Below are 19,661 nucleotides of genomic sequence, written 5' to 3' on the forward strand. Positions count from 1 at the left end.
GAACTGCCCTCCCTCCCCTAAAAAATTCTTCTGTCATCATGGTGAAGCAGAAGATGGAAGGCTGTGAAGGCTGTGAAGTATTTCTGGAGCTGGGACAGGCAGCTGAGATCGTCTCCTTGTTCCTCAACCCTCTTCCTTCTTGGATGATCAGGAAAGGAGGAAGGTTTTGGTGGTGCCCCATCCCACCCCATCCCATCCCATCCCATCCCATCCCATCCCATCCCATCGGTTTTGAAATCAAAACCAATGAAGGACTCCAAGTCAGAAATACAATTTAGTAGGAAAAAAAGGAAAAATAAAATACATACAATAGTACAGAAGAAAAACCACTGCCAGAGTCAGAATACAACCTGACACCCCACTAGAGCGTGGTGGTAGCAGTCCAGATGAAGTGGTCCTGTTGAAGCAGTGATCCTCTTGTCCTCTGGAAACCAGTGGGTAAGGGCAGCTTTGGTGTTCCAAATCTCAGGTTTTATCTGGGTAGGAAATGTTTGGCTCCTCCCCTGGCTGGAGCATCTCCCAGTGGGATGATGGAATTTTATCAGTCATGCCCTGGGACTCAATGGCCATGAACAGGAGATATCTCCTGGAGGGAGGATGGGCTGTGGGAAAGATAAAGAACATTGCCCCACCTGATGTTTAACAGCTGGCCCATTAGCAGAGGATATCTCCACAGAGATAAGGATCACTGCCCCACCTGGTTTCAGCAGATGGTGATAGAATCCAGACTTTTGGGCACATCTTTACATTGTAACCTAGGACACCTGTCCTGCAGCAGAGCTGTTAGAATCCCAAGTCAAGGCATCCAGTTGGATCTCTCCCCCTCCAGATGCCTCTCTGGAGATACCAGTCCTGTCTCTGTCAGTAAAAGGTGTGTAGGGACCCATGTTGGACTCCCAGGATCCAAAAAGAAGGGATCATTTCGCTGGGAAAAGGGCTGGGAAGATGAATTTCAAATCCTGCTTGAGATTTGCATCCCTCCTGCTGAAACAGGGAAAAGTGGAAGAGGAAACTCTCCCTTGTCGGTGTTTGCAGCCAGGCCACTGCCTGAAGGACTGCTCTGATGGAACAGAATCCTGGGACAAGCTGGTCCCAGGAGGAGCTCCACTGGGTGCCAGGAAGGCTTTTGGCCCCTGCTTTTATCTACTAAGTGATGGCTGCCTTTGATTTGGAAGCTGTTTCAAGCATCCCTGTACAGTTAAATAGAACCTTTTGAAGAAAATGTTCCTCTGGAATCCAGCAAAGGGAGAACTCAGATTGGATAAAAAACCTTCATCTAAAAGCCAGCTAAATGCTTCATTTCATTTTCATGGATATTTAAAGAAATTCAATTAAATACAGTACATTAAAAGGAGAAGAATAAATAGTTGAAGTGATAATATTTTTTTCTGCTTTCTCAAAATGATTTTTCTCATTACAAAATTTAATCCAAAACAGCTTTTTTTATTTTTCATTTATTTTTTCTGTAACAACAGAATTAAACCAATGCAAACATTTTGCCCAATTCTGAAGTAAAGACACACAGCCATGCTGCAAGTCATTGATGCCCATAGCAAATATATAGAAATCCTTTGGAGGGGTTTTTTTGCCTGATAGAATGCTGAAATGTTGGGCTGGGATAAATCTGCATTTCCACCAGTCACTACTGATGAATTGGACTGATTCAGAAATTGCAGTTTTGGGCACAGGGAAATGGTTTTGTCCATGGAGAGAGTGCTGGAACTGGAGTGGGAGGACAAGGGGGAATGGCTTCACACTGAAAGAGGGTAGGTTGAGATGAGATATTAGGAAGAAATTCCTCCCTGTGAGGGTGGTGAGGCCCTGGCACAGATTCCCAGAGAAGCTGTGGCTGCCCCTGGATCCCTGGAAGTGCCCAGGGCCAGGCTGGATGGGGTTTGGATCACCCTGGTATAGTGGAAGGTGTTCCTGCCCATGGCAGAGGATTGGAATGAGATGATTTTGAGGTCCCTTCCTTTGTGGAAAGCAATTGGCATCCATTTACCCCAAAACATCAGCAGGTATTTAGGAGTTCAATACCTGACTTTATTATCCAACCACTCATAACTGCCCTGGAAGCAACAGAAAAAAAAACAGAATTGTTGATTCTTAAATGTGTGAGTGCATGTTGTGTGCTGTGTGGACAGACAATTTCCAAGTGCTGACACAGGATGTGTTTCCCTTTCAGAGTGTTCCCAGTATGTGAGCACAAGCAGGTCAAAGATGTTTTTCTGGAGTGGGGCTCCATAGCTCAATAAATGTGGCTGAGCTGTAAAACCAAACTTTGAACTTTGACGGTTGGGGGTGAGGGGGAAGTTTGTTGGAGAGAAATCTCATTAAAATGATGATATGAGATCTTATGAAGGGGATCTGAGTGTTGCTGGAAAGAGAAATCCTAGTAAAACTCTGAAGGAAAACATGATTTTAACCCATTTCCATCCCCCAGAACAGGAGGATGGAAAGCAATGGAGGCTCCCTGTGATCTGCAGTGTAAAACTCTGATTTATGGCCAGGTAGTTGTGTTGCCTTTTCAGGAACAGGAGAATCACCCGAGGTTTAATGAGCAATTCGTTATCCTTTCTAATCAAATGAGTGGAAATAAACACAGTGCCTCAGTACATTCTGGAAGGAGAGCTTTGTTTGGGAGCCATTATCAATTGTATTGATCAGAGGGGCTTAATCACAGCTGTAATTTGATGTGTCAGACAGATTAGTCACTTGCTAAGAGCCCTTGATGCTGGTGCTGAGGTTGATCCTGGCTCAGGTTAAGCAGGTAGATTTCCACTGATAAACAACAACTTCCCTCTTAACCCTCTTTTTTCTGTCTTCAAACACCCACCCCTTCCTCACAGGGGCTGAACATGCAGGAAATCCTGGTTTCTTTTCAGATTAAACTTCGTCCATCCCTGGCAGTGTCCAGCTTGGAGCAGCCTGGGACAGTGGAAGGTGTCCCTGCCCATGGCAGGGGTGGAAGAAGATGATCCATGGGAATCCCTCTATTCCCTGCTGGGAGTGTGATTCAGTATCTGTGAATTTACCCAGATTTGAGAAGGTGTGACAACTGGACTGGATAATTTTAAAGGTCTGTTCCTGATGATTCTGTGATTCTGCAGCCCAGGGCTCACCAAATATTGCCCAGCTCTGAGGAGGAGAAATTTGTTTAGTTTGTTTTCCAGCACAGGAAAGGCTGCAGAGGATGCAGTGAGGGGCAATCCACAGGGAAAAGCAGCTGAAGCTGGCAGTGTGTACAGAGGAGAGCCAAGCAGCAGCAAGATCAAAGTCTGGGTTTTTAAGGAAGTTTTTAACCATCAGAGGACACCCAGCAGCCTCTCTGCAGCAGGGAGAGGTTTATGGACTTTGTGGCAGAGCTGGCCCAGGTTCTGGCAGGGTGTGTGGGATGCAGTTGTGTTGCAGGGCTGGATTTGGTGAGCAGGGCTTGCACTCCTCTGACCTGATATTTTTTACCTCCATGCTGAAATAACATGCAAAGACTTCAAATGACACATGTGATTCAACACAGGAGTGGATTCTCTGCCATTAAAATCAGGAATAGGCAGACAGAGATCAGATTTACATTGGCAGCCATGGCCTGGGAATGACTTTTGGCAAGGATTTTCACTTGTTTTGGGTATCTCTGGTGTGGCCAGGTGTAGGCAGCTCTTTCAGGATGTGATGAATCCTGTTCAGATTGTCCTGCCTGTTATCAAAACCTTTAAACTGAGGAGAATCTTAGTGAGCAGCTCAGGTGTGTAGGAAAAAAAAAAATAACCCATTTCACAGATAATATCTGGTGTTCCCTGTCTTGGAGGGGTTTTGGCCAGATGAGGTGAAATCATGGCGGGGGGGTTGGCAAGATGACCTTTAAAGGTCCCTTCCAACCCAAACTATTCATGATTCTGCATTCCAGAAGTGAGAGATGCAGTTTCAGCCTCAGTGAAAACTGGGATTTAGCTCCAGATGCTTCTCCAGCTTGGACATACGTGTGCAGCACAGTGGCTGCTCAGCTGGGAGTGCAGCAGCAGGCAACTCTCCCAAGGGCTGGGATAAAGGGCTTTGCTCCCCAGGCTCACAGACAGAGGCAAATCCCTCCCTGTGAGGTGTGGCTGAGCTCCTGCAAGGCAGGAATCACCACTGCACTGCTCCCTGCTGACTTCCACTTGCCTCTTTTATGTCAGAGCACAGAGGAGTATCTCTGGGTTTGTTTTTGAGAAAGCTTTGCTTCTCCATGGTTGTGATTTACAAACAGTTCAGCTTAAACTGGAGCACACAAATGAAATGATAATAAATAAATTTAAAAAAAGTAGCCCTCTCTTTGTTAAAAGGGCAGGAAAATCAATCAGGTCTAGCTCAGCTGGCTCAGCTCATTATCTGTTTATCCCATTATTGCTAATTAATTTGCTCTGCAATCAGATACTCTTTCAGAAGCAGGAGAGTTATTTAGGGGTAACAGCTGAATAAGGAACCATGGGTGGGATGAGCAGCCCTGGAGACCAAGAGCTGTGCAGGAAGCATGGCCTTTGTGGAATCACAGAATCATGGACTGGTTTGGGTTGGAAGGGACCTCAAAGCCCACCCAGTGCCACCCCCTGCCATGGCAGGGACACCTTCCACTGTCCCAGGCTGCTCCAAGCCCTGTCCAGCCTGGCCTGATACCCCTACTCCTTCAACATTGCATTTTTTTGTTTGTTCTCTAGCCCTGTCTGTCTTGGAAACAGAAGAAACCCAATAAAAAAGCCTGAAAAATGGAAAACACTGGGAAAAGACAGTGCCATTCCCCCTCCCAGTGCCTGTTCACTTCTGCTTAACTTGCACATGCCTCACACTTGTGAGATACAGATGAGTCCTGCAAGCTCATCATCACCATTGTCACATGAAAAAAAAAAAATCCAGGTGGGAAATGGCCCGTGCTGTTTAAACTCTGAAAGTTGCTTTTGCTGTTCCACAGTGGAGATCAGCTTGGAGAAATAAATTTGGAGCCTGGGGGTCTCTGTCAGTTCCCCCTGAAGAATTCAAAGCAAGTTTGATGGGAGGAGAAACAGTGAACATATGGAAATTAAAAATCAAGCTGAAAAAAAACATTGATGAAGTTTAAATTAGGAGCCTGTTTATTCATCACCATCTGTTTATAGTGCAGCAAGATAAGAAATAATTAATAGTTCCTTGCTTGGAAAAGTTCAAGTGAATTCTCACCTCCCAGTTGCATAAGCCCACCTGGGGCAGATGAGGTGTCAGTGGGATTTGTGGGACAGTTCTGCTATCAACAGCTCTCACCACGTGGCTGATCCAGCTCAAGAAATCCAAAAACTGCCCAAAGTAGGGTGGGAAAATCTGTGGATGTGGCACTTGAGGATGAGCATCAGTGGGGAACCTGGTGGGGCTGGGTTGGTGGTTGGATTTAGTGACCTTATGGTCACTTTCCCAACCTCAAAGATTCTGTGATTCTGTCATTTCAGAGTTGTGCAGAACTCTCATAAGTCTTGTGCCATATTCATCAGCCCCTCAAAAAATCCTGGGGTAACAGGATGGCATTAAATGACAGCTGTTGGTCTGCTAAAACAAACCCTAAATCAAACCTCTATCAACATAATTAAAAAAAAAAAACAAAAAAAAGTTTAGCTCAGTCTAAAATATGTTTGATCTTGATGGTCTCTCTAAAGGCACAAGGACCTGCTGGACTTTTTGCTAAATTAATTTTTAATTTATTTTTTTCCTATTACTCCAGCCTAGGTGATAAAAAGGGTCTCTTGGTTTCATTCTTGCTCTGACCAGCAGCACTGGGCAACTCCCAGATGTGACATCAGTCCCCTCCATTCCTTGACAGGGTGGCCTCTCCTACAGCAGTAGAAAATTCAGCCATGGGACATCAGGACCTTAAACCCCAGACTCTCATGTAGGATCAGTACCAAAGTCAAGCTCTCTTTTATTTAACAGGAATTTTCCTCCCAGTTCTTTGGTCATGGTCATGATACACAATAGGGAAGGTCCTTCCAATTGATCTTCCTTCACCATTCCCTCAGCTCTCTGGTACTCTTCCCAAGCACAGCAGCTCTTACAGAGGTGAAACCACTCCCTGGAAACTCAAAATAAAGAAATCTGCTGTGGGTTTTTCAGAGGAGAACCTCTGCAGACTCTGCTGTGAAAGCTGGCCCCTGAAACACCAAAGTTTGGTTTTAGCTGCTCTGATCTGTCCTGAAGCCAGTGCTGTTCTTCAGATCAGGACTTTCTTTTTCAGTAGCAAAATTCTCCCTAAAAATGGTTCTTTTTCTGCCCATCCTTGCTCCCACTGCCCACCTCTCCAGTGAGCGCTGCAAATTCCCAGTTGAGTTTTGGGAATGTGATTTAATGGTGAACACCAGTGGTGCTGGGTTAACTCTTGGCCTCAATGGCTTTAAAACATTTTTCCAACCTCAACAATTCCATGTTTCCAACTGTGGTCCCACAGTTGCTTGTCTGAGCCCACCCATCACCTTAAGTGCCAAACACCCACCAAAACCAGGATGAAATTCCAGTACAGACCCACAGCAGCTCATCACTCCTCCCTGTGGAGCTAAGAGCTGATTTTTGCCTTGACCTCACCTTTCCACAGATATTAAGACATTCCAACATCTGTTTTCTGCCTTGAAACACTTCAGGAGTGGAGGCTTTGCCTTGGCTTTGCCTCTTGCTGACTCCTGGTGTATTTTGGCTGTAGGAGCAGTGGAAATGATAATGCAACAAATTTCTTTTGTGTAATGGAGAATCAAAAGAGATTTATTTAAAGAAACACTACACTTATATAGGGTAGTTCATGCAAAACAAAATAGAAAAGACTCATTGGTCCAAGAAGGCAACACCTCTTTGAAAACATGCTTTATGCAAAACATCACATCTCTCACAGGAGTTTAATCATTGTTATAATTTCTTAATTATTGTTATAATTTCTTGTCCTTGTGCAGCCTGAGGAACCCAAGGCTCCAAGGCTGCTTTTTCCCTGGTTCCCAGCAGAATCCAGCGACAGGCAGGGTTTGTTTGACTTGGGAACAGCTGTCCCAGGGTTTGTCAGGATTAGCAGGCACTTAGTACTCATAAATTTGTGTTGGAAAAGGCATTATAGTTTGGAGAATTTGTCACACTTTTAAATGCTAGCAGAGGTTTTGGTTCCTTTTTTTTTTTTTTTTTTAATTTGATGGGATAATAAAAAATGGGATAATAGATAAATGCACTGTGCAAAGGGTATAGAAATAAGGAGAAAGTGCCATTGCTGCAGACCAATAAATCCAGGTGTTTTCAAAGCTCTGGATAATGGCTCAGATTAATCCATTTATGCAGAGGTTTTGTTTCTGACAGCAGCTTGTGTTTGTCCCCCTCACATCTCATGAGATTTTTGGTTCAAAATCTCTCCTTGCTCATCTTTACTTTTCATTTTTCTGTTAATATTGACTGTGTTCAGAGCACTTTAATCTTGGTATCTGCCATTTTTACCTGAGATAAGCACACTGGGGAATATTGCACACACCTTAAGTGATGTTGGAAAAAGCATTCCTGGAGGTTGAGCCATATCTCCTTCTGGAGAGGCCAAGATGGGAAAAGCCATCTAGGAAGGAACCTAAATTCACTGATTCTCTATAAATCCAGTTGTCTACAACTCCTGGAAGAGCTGAGGGATTTGAGTGAGGAAACCCTGGAATAATCCTTTAAGCATGGTCTTGTCAGAGCACTGGAGATCTTGTTCAGAGGCTGCTAAGGAGATAAGTCATGTTTTTGGCAACACCCTGTGCAAACCTTCATCTTAAAACTTGGATCTTTTCTTTCAGTTCACGTGTTCTGGACTTTGGCAGAAGGGCTCAGCTCACAGATTTGATTTATGAAAAGGAGGGATTAAAAAAGTCAAGTGTTTATTTAGTTTGCTGGTTAAAAAAGGATGAAAGATTACAAACTTTGTTTTTTAAGCAAAATTGTTTCCTAATAGATGTTGCTGATGGAAAATCTCATAGGATTTTCCAGCAACAGTCACTGGTGATTTCTTTCATTCTGATAAAATTGATTCAGTATGGGGCTTTACAGTGAAGTTTTCTTCATATGTCTTTGAGTCAAATTTCTACAAATATTTGGGAAGAAAGTTATTTTTTAGTATATTCCTGTTGAGTGCTTGGACAGCTTCTACTTTCAGAAGTGTAAACCAGGTTTTATAGTAATTAATGTGTTCTTGTTATAAAATCATGGAGTTGTTAAGGCTGGAAAAGACCTTTAAGATTATCAAGTCCAGCTTGAGGAGAAAATGAAACCACATTGCTACAGATATTGAGGCAAAGTGCAAAGCCAACTCTTTTCACTTACCCTGAATTTTGGGATCCTTTTTGCTTTCTGTGAATGCCCAATCTCTTTTCTGCTGAATTGGAGCAGCAGATCCTTCAGTGAGTGATGAGCAAAGGAGCATCAGAGCCCCACAGAGCTCATCAGTGGTGGGAAGGAGATTCCCCTGTGTCCTGTGGATTGTGACTTTCCTTTGGCTTCTCTGTCACCTCTGCTTGCAGTGCTGCAGTGAGAGAATTAAACCCAGCAAAGATACAAGGCAGAAATGACAGGAGCTGTTTCCATGCTGGAAGCTACTAAATAGGCTGGGACACTTCAGCTTGAAAAAAAAGATGCCTGAGGAGGGATATTAAAAAGAGGATTTTATGGCTTTTATCCCCAGGGAAAGGGATATTGTGGTTAGGCTGTGAATATTTCTGTCTTTGTAAAAGAGCTGAGCAATTCCTAGTGAAACCAGCAATGAGCAGGTTCAAAGGGAATTCAGAAAAGGATATAATTTTTCTGTCAGTGGACACTTAAACCATGTAATGCCTTGGTACAGGAGGTTGTGAATTCTAAAAATTATCCTGGGTCCAGAATCAAAATCAAATTGCACTTAATTTACAAGATTTATGTGAGAGAAAGAATCTATCTGGGGTTTTTTTTATTATTTCATACATCTTTGAAATAGTAAATTATCCCTCATTTGGGAGGCCTCTGCTCTCTGGAGTCTGTGGTGGCTGTAGTGCCTGATGGTGAGTTTTCCTCCTGTGGGATTAAATTGAAACTTTCTGGGTGGTGCTGAGTTAGGGATTGTTGCAGGCACCATCTTTTGGAGTCTGTTTCCCTCAATCAGGCAAAAGAGGAGAGCTCAGCTGGGCCAGGGAGATTGATGCAGTGATAATTGGTTGTAATGAGATGCTGGTAGCAGGCAAGCCAGGGGTGAGCAGCAAGGCTGGGCTTGTCAGGGGGACAATAAATGTCACCCCATGGCTGTTTACAGGCCTGAGAGCTTGGAAACTGCCTGCTGGGATGAAATTGGAGTGAAAATGAGATTTTATTGCAGCACACCAGGCTGTGATGGTGCTCTGGGACAGCTCAGCCTGGCTTAACTGAGCTGTGCCTGTGCCTTGCTGTCCCTGTGGGTACTGGGGGTTCCTGAGATAGCCCAGCTGTCAAATGGGCATCTCTGCATCTGAACAGGGATTCCAAGAGCCAAAAGTGTGGGGGTGTCTTTCAGAACAGACCTGGAGTGACCCCCCATGCATCAGAGAGAATTTGCTGTGAGGATTTGGGGGGTGGTGTTTGGTCAAAGGTTGAACTTGATGCCCCTGGAGGTCTTTTCCAGCCTTAATGATTCCATGATTCAGTGAAAGACTGATGTGCTGGAAGGGCTTTTCCCTGAGCTGGGAGTTCACCTGGCTTCAGAGAGTGCCTGGCACCAGCCTGCTGCTGCTCATCTCCTCCCTCAGCCAAACCAAGCCCCACCTCAGGCTGTGCCAAAGCTCTGGGATTCATGTTTATTCATGAGGGACAGTTCTCTGCTGCTTCCTAGATAAGCTTTGACCACGATTTGCTGTAAGTGTAGATAGGACTCCAATAAATGGGTTTTTATGCTCCAGCCTGCCAGTTCTGCACACCAGTGCCTTGTGAGAATTGACCTGTTTTCTGTTTATTAACCTTTTAAAGGGAGAGGAAATGAGAGCTCTGATCCTCCTCTAGCAGAGACAGTGGGAAAGGTGTGCTGGAGCCTCCTAATGCTGAAATGTTGGGCTGGGATAAATCTACATTTCCACCAGTCACTACTGATGAATTGGACTGATTCAGAAATTGCAGTTTTGGGCACAGGGAAATGGTTTTGTGGGAGGACAAGGGGGAATGGCTTCACACTGAAAGAGGGTAGGTTGAGATGAGATATTAGGAAGAAATTCTTCCCTAGGAAGGTGATGAGTCCCTGGCACAGATCCCCAGAGCAGCTGTGGCTGCCCCTGGATCCATGGAAGTGCCCAGGGCCAGGCTGGATGGGGCTTGGATCACCCTGGGACAGTGGAAGATGTCCTTGCCCATGGCAGAGGATTGGAATGAGATGATTTTAAGGTCTCTTCCTTTGTGAAAAGCAGTTGGCATCCATTTACACCTCTTCTTTTTAAAAATATTTATTTAGTTTTTTTTAAGTTTATTTTTATAATGACAAGAGTTTAAAGATTGCACCTGAGACACCCCCAGAGAGGTGCTAAGTACTGCTGGCTTGGAAAAGCCACACACTTGTTTTTACACAGCTCCTCCAGATTCACCTGGGATCCTTCCCAAGGCAAGCACAGCCCTTGGCAGTGTGTATCCCATGTTTTTTTTTGGGACAGGCACATGAACAGAGCAGTTCTTTTGGTGGAAATGGAGAATAGGTGTGTTTTTAACTCATTGGCACTGGGTGAGGAGTGATAAATAACTTTGCATCCTCCCAGCAGACTCTGAGTGCAAGGTAGAACACAACATTTATATTTAATTGATGGGAAAGCACTTATCAATCCCCAGACATGATGTGATCAGGCCAAACTTGTCACCTTTGCTACATCCAAGTGATGCCAGAGGGAAAAGGAATTTCTTTCTTCCAAGGCACAGTGCAGCTGCTTCTGCCCCCAGATAGTTTTTTGCCTGCCAACCTCCCAATCCCAGCAGTTTTCCAGGATAAAGTCTATCAGTTTTGGAGGAAGAAAAGCACTTTCTGGAAGGCTCCTTGATAAAGCTTGGCTGTGTGCTGGGTTAGATGTAAAGGCAGAAAGTTTTACCTGAGGTTGTGGTGGGATGATTACAGCATTCTGCAGGTATCAATCTCCAATTATTCCAACTCTTTAAACTCCAGTTATTCTCTTGTACTCACTAAAAATTATTGATTTTCCTGAATGCAGATAATTAGCACAATAAACACACAGATCTGTCAGTCCCTGCAAATGTCCAAGGCCAGGTTGGACAGGGCTTGGAGCAATCTGGGACAGTGAAAGGAATTTTGAATGAGATGTTCCTTATGGCCCATACCAACCCAAACCATTCCAAAATTTGCTTATCCTGTGATGATAGGCACTGCCAGCCAGAGTTCTGGTTTCCATTGCCTTCTTTATTTATTGCAGAAATATTTTCAGGGTGTTTGGGGCAGCAATGAGGAAGATTGGTGTTGTAAGAGCTAATGGGCAGATATAAGGTGTGTTTACAGAAGCAATGATTTGTAAAAACACACTTTATGTGTCTTGCAAGGCCAGTTTCACTTTCTTTTAATCAGAAATAAGAGCTTTTGATACAAAAATAAGCACCTAAAAGCTTTCTTCACACATCACAGGTGGTGCTGAAAAATGTCAACAGAGAAAAAGATACAGATCACCTAAACTCTCAGAGTGCATAATTCAGGGCATTTAAAAAGCCATCTGATGCTATCAGATAGCTTTTATTTTGTATTATAACCTATCATGAGGTAATGGCTGCACTCTAATTTATTGCAGCTGGTGGAGGAAAAGATTGTAGAATGTGAAATATTCCATCATGGGATCATTTTCCTTGGAATCTTTAATATCCTGACACTTTTGGAGCTGCTGGCTGTTTGGTGGGAGATAAGTGTGAGGCTGAGAGCTGAGCTGGGCACCTGATATAAGGACCTGAAAGCTGACTTTTAATGAACTCTGCAGGAGAGCTGAGTGGAGGAGATTCCATCAGGCATTCTCTTTTTCAGGCTCCAATAAACTATCTCAGGACTTCATTTGAAAAGTTCAGTTTGTTCACGAAAGAAGAGGGTGAGAAAAACCTGTAAAATCACTTTGAAAGTGAGCTAAGGGCTCTTTTTCAGCTTCAGAGCATTTCTGTGTGTTCCCTATTGATCTGAGACAGCTCTGCACAGGCTGGTGATGAGCCCAGCCCTTCCCTCAGCTCAAGGAGTAAAAGATGATTTAAAGGAGGAATTTCAGAGCAGGATGTTGTTACCAACAAGTGCAGCCTGACAGGAGTTTTCACAGTTCCCTTTGCTGGCTGTGCTGGGTTGATGTGGCCAGAAATGTGAATTCTGTCCCCATCTGTTAACCCAGGTGGGGCAGTGACCCTGATCTCCTGGCACACATTATCTGCTCATGGGCCGTCTTTAAACCAGCTGGGCAATCATCTTTATCTTCCCACAGCCCATCCTCCCTCCAGGAGATATCTCCTGTTCATGGCCAGTGAGTCCCAGGGCATGACTGATAAAATTCCATCATCCCACTGGGAGATGCTCCAGCCAGGGGAGTAGCCAAGCCTTTCCTACCCAGATAAAAACTGACATTTTGGACACCAAGGAACCTTCTTTCCACTGGATTCCAGAGGAAAGCCAGACCTTTCTACATCATCCCTGGAGCTTCAGAGGAAACTGCACCTTCTCCAGGAGCACTGCTCCAGCTGAACTACATCTGCCCCTGCAGGAGGATGCAGCCACCATTGAATGGGACTGTGCCAACACCCTGACTGACTGACGGGTGTCAGCTTGGATTCTGACTCTGGCAGGGTTTTGGGATTGTTCTGTGTAATACTGCAGTTCTATTTTAATTTTCCTAGTAAAGAACTGTTATTCCTAATTCCCATATCTTTGCCTGAAAGCCCCTTAATTTCAAAATGATAATAATAATTTGGAAGGAGGGGGTTTACATTCTCCATTTCAAAGAGAAGCTTCTGCCTTTATTGGCAGACACCTGTCCTCAAAACCAGGACACTGGCACGTGAGAAGCATTTCCTCAACATTTTCTCACCACCTTGTTCTTCACATCCCAGTCTCTCTCTCGTGCAGGGTTGTTGATCTCAACAGTGTGTGAGTCACTTTTGGGGGAGCATTTCTATCTAATGGGGTGTGACAAATAACAGAGCTGGGAAAAGGGAGCTCTGCTGGCAGCCATGGGCTGTGATGGGAAGGTGAAGCCACGAGAGAACTGTTTTTCCTTCTTGTGGAAAAGTCTCTATGGCCTGATAAGGGGAGACTTCTCTCCCCAGAGTGAGCTGAAAAAGATTATTTAAATTGGTAACTGACTGTAGTGTTTCTCTATGTTGTTGTTAAGAAAGAGAAAAAGGTGTAGGAGAGGGAAGGAAGGCTGTTCTGAAGGTTTTATTCTGAATTTATTCCTTCTTTATGTTATAAATAAAGTTTTTCTTTACACCCTTTAAATTTTTAAGCCTGTCTTGCTTTTGCTCCTATTTCACAGCAGAAAATAAGTATATTAAAATTAGCAAATCTACTACACCATCCATCTCACCCAGGCAGCAACTGAAATGCCTGGCTCTTGAAAATATAAAGCAGGGGGGAAAACAACAAAATTCTGCTAAGAGTACTAAAATGGTAACATATCGATGTAAAAATGTGTTTGATTCCCTTTTTTTTATTTAATTATTATTTTTAATTCAGATCTGCCAACTCCTCTTGGCTTCAGTGTTAATGTTGCATGATCCAACAATGCAGCATGCACGGGGTGTTATTAATGCCTTGTGAGAAATAAAAGGGCAAAATCAGAACATTATAAATCTGTGGAAAGGACATGGCTTTTTTTTTTTTTTTTTTTTTTTCTTTCCATGAAAGCTTTTATTCTATCCAGAAAATCTTCAGCAGTGCCTCATTTTGACAAAACCCTGTGTTTTTTTCCCTGTGTTGGTTATTCCTTCATTCCTAGCTTGGATGTGCCTCACTCTTCCACAGGGATCATCTCCTGGCCCCAGCACTGTCCCTGCTCAGCCTCCAGCAGTGTTTTGTGCCTTTTCCCTTTCTGAGAAGAAGACTGCTCCTGGTGGAGGGATTTTGGTCCTTAATCCCTTGTTTGTCCTCTGTGTCCCCTTCCTGCTGTGGGAGCTGCACAATCATTGCAATGGGAAGGAAAAGATGATGGCATTTGGGGGAAACAGAGAAGGAATGTCTCACAGGTTCAGATCTGGTGTTTTAATGTAACAGGGAGGGACAAGGACAAGGAAGAGAGATATTCAATTAGGATTTTCTGCCTTTTTAATCTAGGAGAAAACACTGCTCTTATATCAAGCCTGATTTGCCTCTTTTTTTCCCCCTTATCTGCTGTTCTTTCCATACTGGTTTCTGGAAAATTACAGTGCTGATTTTAGGGGCTGGGGGAGCTAAAAGCTGTGTGTTTAAAGGAAATATTTCCGTGGGGTTTCATTCCAAAAGGTGCCTGTGCTGGGGTGGGGGGCTCTCCACTGCTCTGCTGCACCCAGCACTCCTGAGTGCTCCTCCATCTGCTTTTCTCTCTCCCCCAGGCTGCAGGAGGCAGTGGGACAACATCACCTGCTGGCCTGAGGCAGAGGTGGGAGAAGTCGTGGTACGGCCGTGCCCCAAGTACTTCAGGTTCCTGACCTCCTTCCTGGGTAAGCAAACCCCAAAACCCTCCTCAGCTGCACTCCAGGGGGGTTTCTCATCATCCCACGGGGGCAACATCTCAGTCAGGAGGGAGGAAAAGGAGTTTTCCATTCCATTTGCCATTCCCAAACATCCTCCCTGCACTGAGGATCACAGGGATGCCAGCATGGCTCCTGGTGAAATCCAGTAATATGGATGTTGTGCACTGAAAGTTGAATCAACCCACGGAAATGTTGTGTTTGTTGTGCAAAGTGAGCAGTTTAGCACAATCATTAATTAGGTCTCTGACAGAAAATAAACAAGCTGGAACTGTACGTAATAAAGTTTTTGGGTTTTTTCCTGCTGGAATGACAAAAGTGGCCACAGGCCAAGGAATTAACCTGCCAAATAATGGGCAGGGAGATTAATGAAGGAGGTAGCTTAACTCACTGTTCAGGGTGTTCTGAGAAGCTTTAGTTTAAAACTCAGGTCTCAAGGGGCCATGCAGCAGCAGGGCTGACTTTGTCTCCTGGTACTTTATAGTTATTTTTCACTCTTTTTATTACAGAAGCCCTGCAGCCTTAGCAGAGAATTAAGTTCTTTTGCACTGGAGATCCTGCATTGAGCTCCATTTTTAAAGCCTGGCAGTGCAAACACTGGATGAATTAGGAATGGGACACAATATCACCCTGGCACTGCACTCATTAACCAGCACACGCTCTTTACATCACTTGCCCAAGGCCACACCAAAATTCTTTGCAGGAACAGAAGGGAAATTCAAAATTCCTGATCCTAGTGCTGACTTCCTCATTTCCAAAATTCCCTGCCAGCACCCAGGGAGAGGAGGCAGAAGCTGCTGTGGTATCACATCTTGCAGGACAAGACCCCTGTGCATTTGGAATAGTTTTCTGCTCTGGACCCTCCCCTGAGCTCAGCATTCACTCACTGGGTTTTAGAAACCAGCAGAGTTAGTAAAACACAAAGAAAAAACTCTTTAAAATGCTTTCTAGTACATTATCCCACCAGAGCAATGAGGAAAATATTGTGTATATTTGATTATAAAGAGAGGTCAAGCACTGGAACAGGCTGCCCAGGGAAATGGTGGATTCATTGTCCAGGGAAGTGTTAAAAAATAGGAACATGGATTAGAGGTCTTTTTAAACCTCAATGACTCTTAAGATTCCATTTTATATATATATATGTATATATGTATATATGTATATATGTACATATACACACACACACACACACACACACACACATATATATATATATATATATATATATATATATATAATTTTTCCCCTTTAAAATAATTGGGACTATGTTGGACTTAAGCTAAGGACAATGGGATATCTTTAATTTTGTGGCAGGATGGGCTTAAGAGACTCAATAAATTTGCCTGTTCAGGTGTAACTGCTGTTCTGTGAGATGTCCCAGGACATCCTGGTCTCCAAGTTCCCCTGCAGAAAGGTGCAGTTCTCCCAGAGTTTCTGTGTCATTGGATCTTCAGGTACTTCAGAGTATCTCAAAAAACCTCAGGCTGGGTGAGGGCTGGGCTCAGCTCCCAGGGAACAAGGGACAGGACGAGAGGAAATGGCCTCAAGCTGTGCCTGGAGAGGTTCAGGTTGGACATCAGGATAATTTTTTTTTATGGAAAGAGTGGTCAGGAATTAGAAGGTGCTGCCCAGGGAGGTTTGGAGTTCCCATCCCTGGAGATGCCCAAGGAAGGGCTGGAGGTGGCACTCAGAGCTCTGGGCTGGGGACAAGGTGGGATCAGGCACAGCGACCTTGGAGGTCATTTCCAACCTGAGTGACTTTGTGATTCTGTCTAGGGAATGATTCCTATCCTTGGAGAAACCCAGATTCCCTCAGAGCATCCCTTGGGCTCTCTGTGCCCTCATCTCAGTGTGCCCAGCCAAGAAGGAGCCTCAGACTGACCCTTCCCTGCACCTGATGCCAGGTGTGCTCTTCTGGGAGCCATGGCCTCAGCAAATGTCACCAGCCTTGCAGCTGCCAAGGTCAGCAGCCCTCTGGAGTGATTTCACATTGTTCTGGAGGAGTTTCCTCTGGGTTCATGTGATTCTCTGCAGCTGACTGTCATCCAGGGATTCCAGTCACTGGAAAGCTGCCTGGATTGTACAAGGGTATAGAACCAGAGGGAATGGATTTAAACAGACAGAGGGCTGGGTTAGATTGGATTTTAAGAATAAATCCTTCCCTGTGTGGGTGGGGAAGCCCTGGCACAGGTTACAGAGAAGTGGTGGATGCTCCATCCCTGGAAGTGCCCAAGGCCAGGTTGGATGGGGATTGGAGCCACCTGGGACAGTGAAAGGTGTCCCTGCCCATGGCAGGGGATTGGAACAAAATGATCTTTAATTCCCTTCCATCCCAATTTATTCTGTGATTTTATGGTTGTATGGTTTGGTCAGTGATTCATCTGAACTTGGATTGGCCATTTACAGTGGCCAGATGAACAACAACATGAAAATACCTGTTTGGTAAAGCACAGGGTGAGTTTCTTTGGAGAAAGCAGAGTCAGGACTCTTAATTTCTGCTGTTTGTAAAGCAGAGGTGTCTGTACAAGACTGGTGTCCAGAACCCCTTTAATATCCACAGAAATCTGGTCAGCACTGGCCAAAGGCACTGGGGAGGTACCTGAACAGCTCTGGAGGTGCCATGGGCTCTAGTGATGAATTTTGTGTTGACTGGAGTATTGCTCTGAGCCCCCAGAGGCACCCACAGCACAGACACTGAGGGAATATTGCTCTGATCTCCCAGAGGCACCCACAGCACAGACACTGAGGGAATATTGCTCTGAGCTCCCAGAGAGGCACCCACAGCACTGACACTGAGGGAATATTGCTCTGAGCTCCCAGAGGCACCCACAGCACAGACACTGAGGGCTCCATTCAGGCTTTTACCCCCAAACATCTGGGGCCATTTGATAAATGCTGGAAGATCTAAAATCCATGAGGATTTAGGACACCTGTATTCAGGAAGCCACATTTCCAACCTGAAATGGCATTTGTATAACCTGATTTTAGAGTTTTCCATAAGTCAGCCCATCCCTGAGCTGGTTTTACAGTCAGGGGTGAGGAACAGGCTCCTTAGATTGGCTGGTTTTTAGATTTCCACTCCAGGATGGGTTTAATATCACCCATAAACCACATATTTCTCCCCATTTGTAATCAAAAGATCGTGGAGTGGCTCTGGCAGATGGGAATATTCCAACAGGATTTAATTTTTCCTCATCAGAGCACCAAGAGAGCAACTGATGCCATCCCCAAAGCAGGAGCTGCAGCTTTGATTCTCTGAGTCACACACTTTGTACAACCATTAACAAACAGGGGAAGCAGTGATGGCCTTAAATAAAGGGAGGGGAAGATTGCTTCCTGATTTATAGGATTTGTTGCAAAATTAATGCCATTAAAGGCTGTGAAGCTGCTCTTCCTATGTAGCACTGAGTGTCACTGAGCAGCTTTCAAGGAACTCAGTCACCTGGGTAATGTTTGTGTCATACTCTTTGATCCCTTGGCAGGAACATGAAAGCTTTTATCAAGTTGTGAGCCAGAGAAAATCTTTTTAATGTATTTATAGAAGGAAAAAGAGCAAAATACCAGGAAACAAGGAGTTAATGTGATTTTCCTGCCTCATGGAGAATAAGCTCTTCAAATTACTAAAATCCCATCTCATAGTCAATAAAGGATAAAATATCTTGTGGCATTTCAAAACCATAAACTGTCCTGATGTCATTTGACATTAATTTTTTATGGCATTCACAGATCCAGAAATTTTTTCATTATTTCATGACGTTTGTCAGTGCCACGTGAGGGAGATGGATGAAAATATTTTTGGCACCTTTCATTATTAAAGTGCATTGCTTTCCACCCCTTGACCAGAGTGTTCCAGCTCTCTTTGGAAAGGTGGAAAATGACATTTGTAGTAGGGATTTATGTCTCTCAGTTTCTCCAAAAGCAAATTGCCCAGCATGCACAAGTTAAATTAGCACTGACAATTTTTAAGCTTCAGCTCTGGGATTAATTGACCTCAGGGGGTGGGATGGGCACAGCCAAGCTCTGGAATCCCACTCAGTGAGGTGAGATCCATCTGAGTGTCAGGCTTGCCAAACTCCTTTTTTCTTCTAAATTTATTCCCCCTCTCCTTTCCCCTCCTTCATAAACACATTTTATTCTGCATTGCTTCTAAAACTGGGACAAAAATTGAATAAAGTGAGGAAAGGAATGAGCAGAGAGCAGCACATAAGAAGACATCACCCCTTCTCCAAAGAACCCCAGAATGAACCACACCCATTATTTATTTGCTACAATGGTCATTAAAATACCCATGATGTGGTTTTTGTGGAGTTCACTGAGACCCATCTCTCAGTGAATCTCCTCCACTCTGCATTGCTAATTACATGTGGTTATAAACCCCTGCTCTCCTTTCTCATTAAATCTCTTAAGAGTACAGTTTGAAAATTTTAGCTCCAGTCTGATAGGAAATGGGAAAAACTGGGAAATCTAGTGGACTTTGAAAGGCTGGAGATGAATTCCAAGTGAAGAAACTTTGTGTTTTCTGAATTGTCGTTTTCAGTGTGCTCAGATTTCAAGGTACTGCAGATTTTCAATGCAGATTTTCAGCTGCTCTGCTGTCCACACATATCAAAAATTCAAACTTACCTGCAGGAAAGGAGGCTCAGAAAGGGCATCACCACCCCTGGAAGTGTTCAGAAATGTGTGGCTGTGGCACTTGGGGACATGGTTTGATGGTGGCCTTGGCAGTGGGGACCATTCTGTGATTCCGTGGTTCATCTGCACCTGAGGTGTCACAATGCTTGTGCCCCACTCCTCTGAAGGATTGCTGCTACACCTCCACCTCTACCCAAAAATGTGCATCTTTTTCCAGTAAATGTTTCCTGGAATCCTAGAATTGCAGTATCAAAAGATCTAATGAGAATTTTATCCTGAAATTTGACAGCTCTGTTTTCAGGATGAGAAAACAAATGGTTTACAAGAGGTGCCTAATCAAGGGTGACATTGTTATTGTTAAGAAA

The 19,661-nt window shown here is 44.2% G+C and overlaps 1 protein-coding gene across 1 annotated transcript in view; it reads left to right on the top strand.

The window, feature by feature from the left end:
* LOC130248848 (vasoactive intestinal polypeptide receptor-like) overlaps window positions 1–19,661 on the top strand; it is a 96,043-nt gene that overhangs the window by 36,660 nt on the left and 39,722 nt on the right. The window contains exon 4 of the mRNA XM_056482872.1: window positions 14,527–14,634. Coding sequence (XP_056338847.1) covers window positions 14,527–14,634 — 108 coding nt within the window. The remainder of the gene's footprint in view (window positions 1–14,526; window positions 14,635–19,661) is intronic.

This window comes from Oenanthe melanoleuca, chromosome 2, assembly GCF_029582105.1.
Source record: "Oenanthe melanoleuca isolate GR-GAL-2019-014 chromosome 2, OMel1.0, whole genome shotgun sequence".
Taxonomy (NCBI): domain Eukaryota; kingdom Metazoa; phylum Chordata; class Aves; order Passeriformes; family Muscicapidae; genus Oenanthe; species Oenanthe melanoleuca.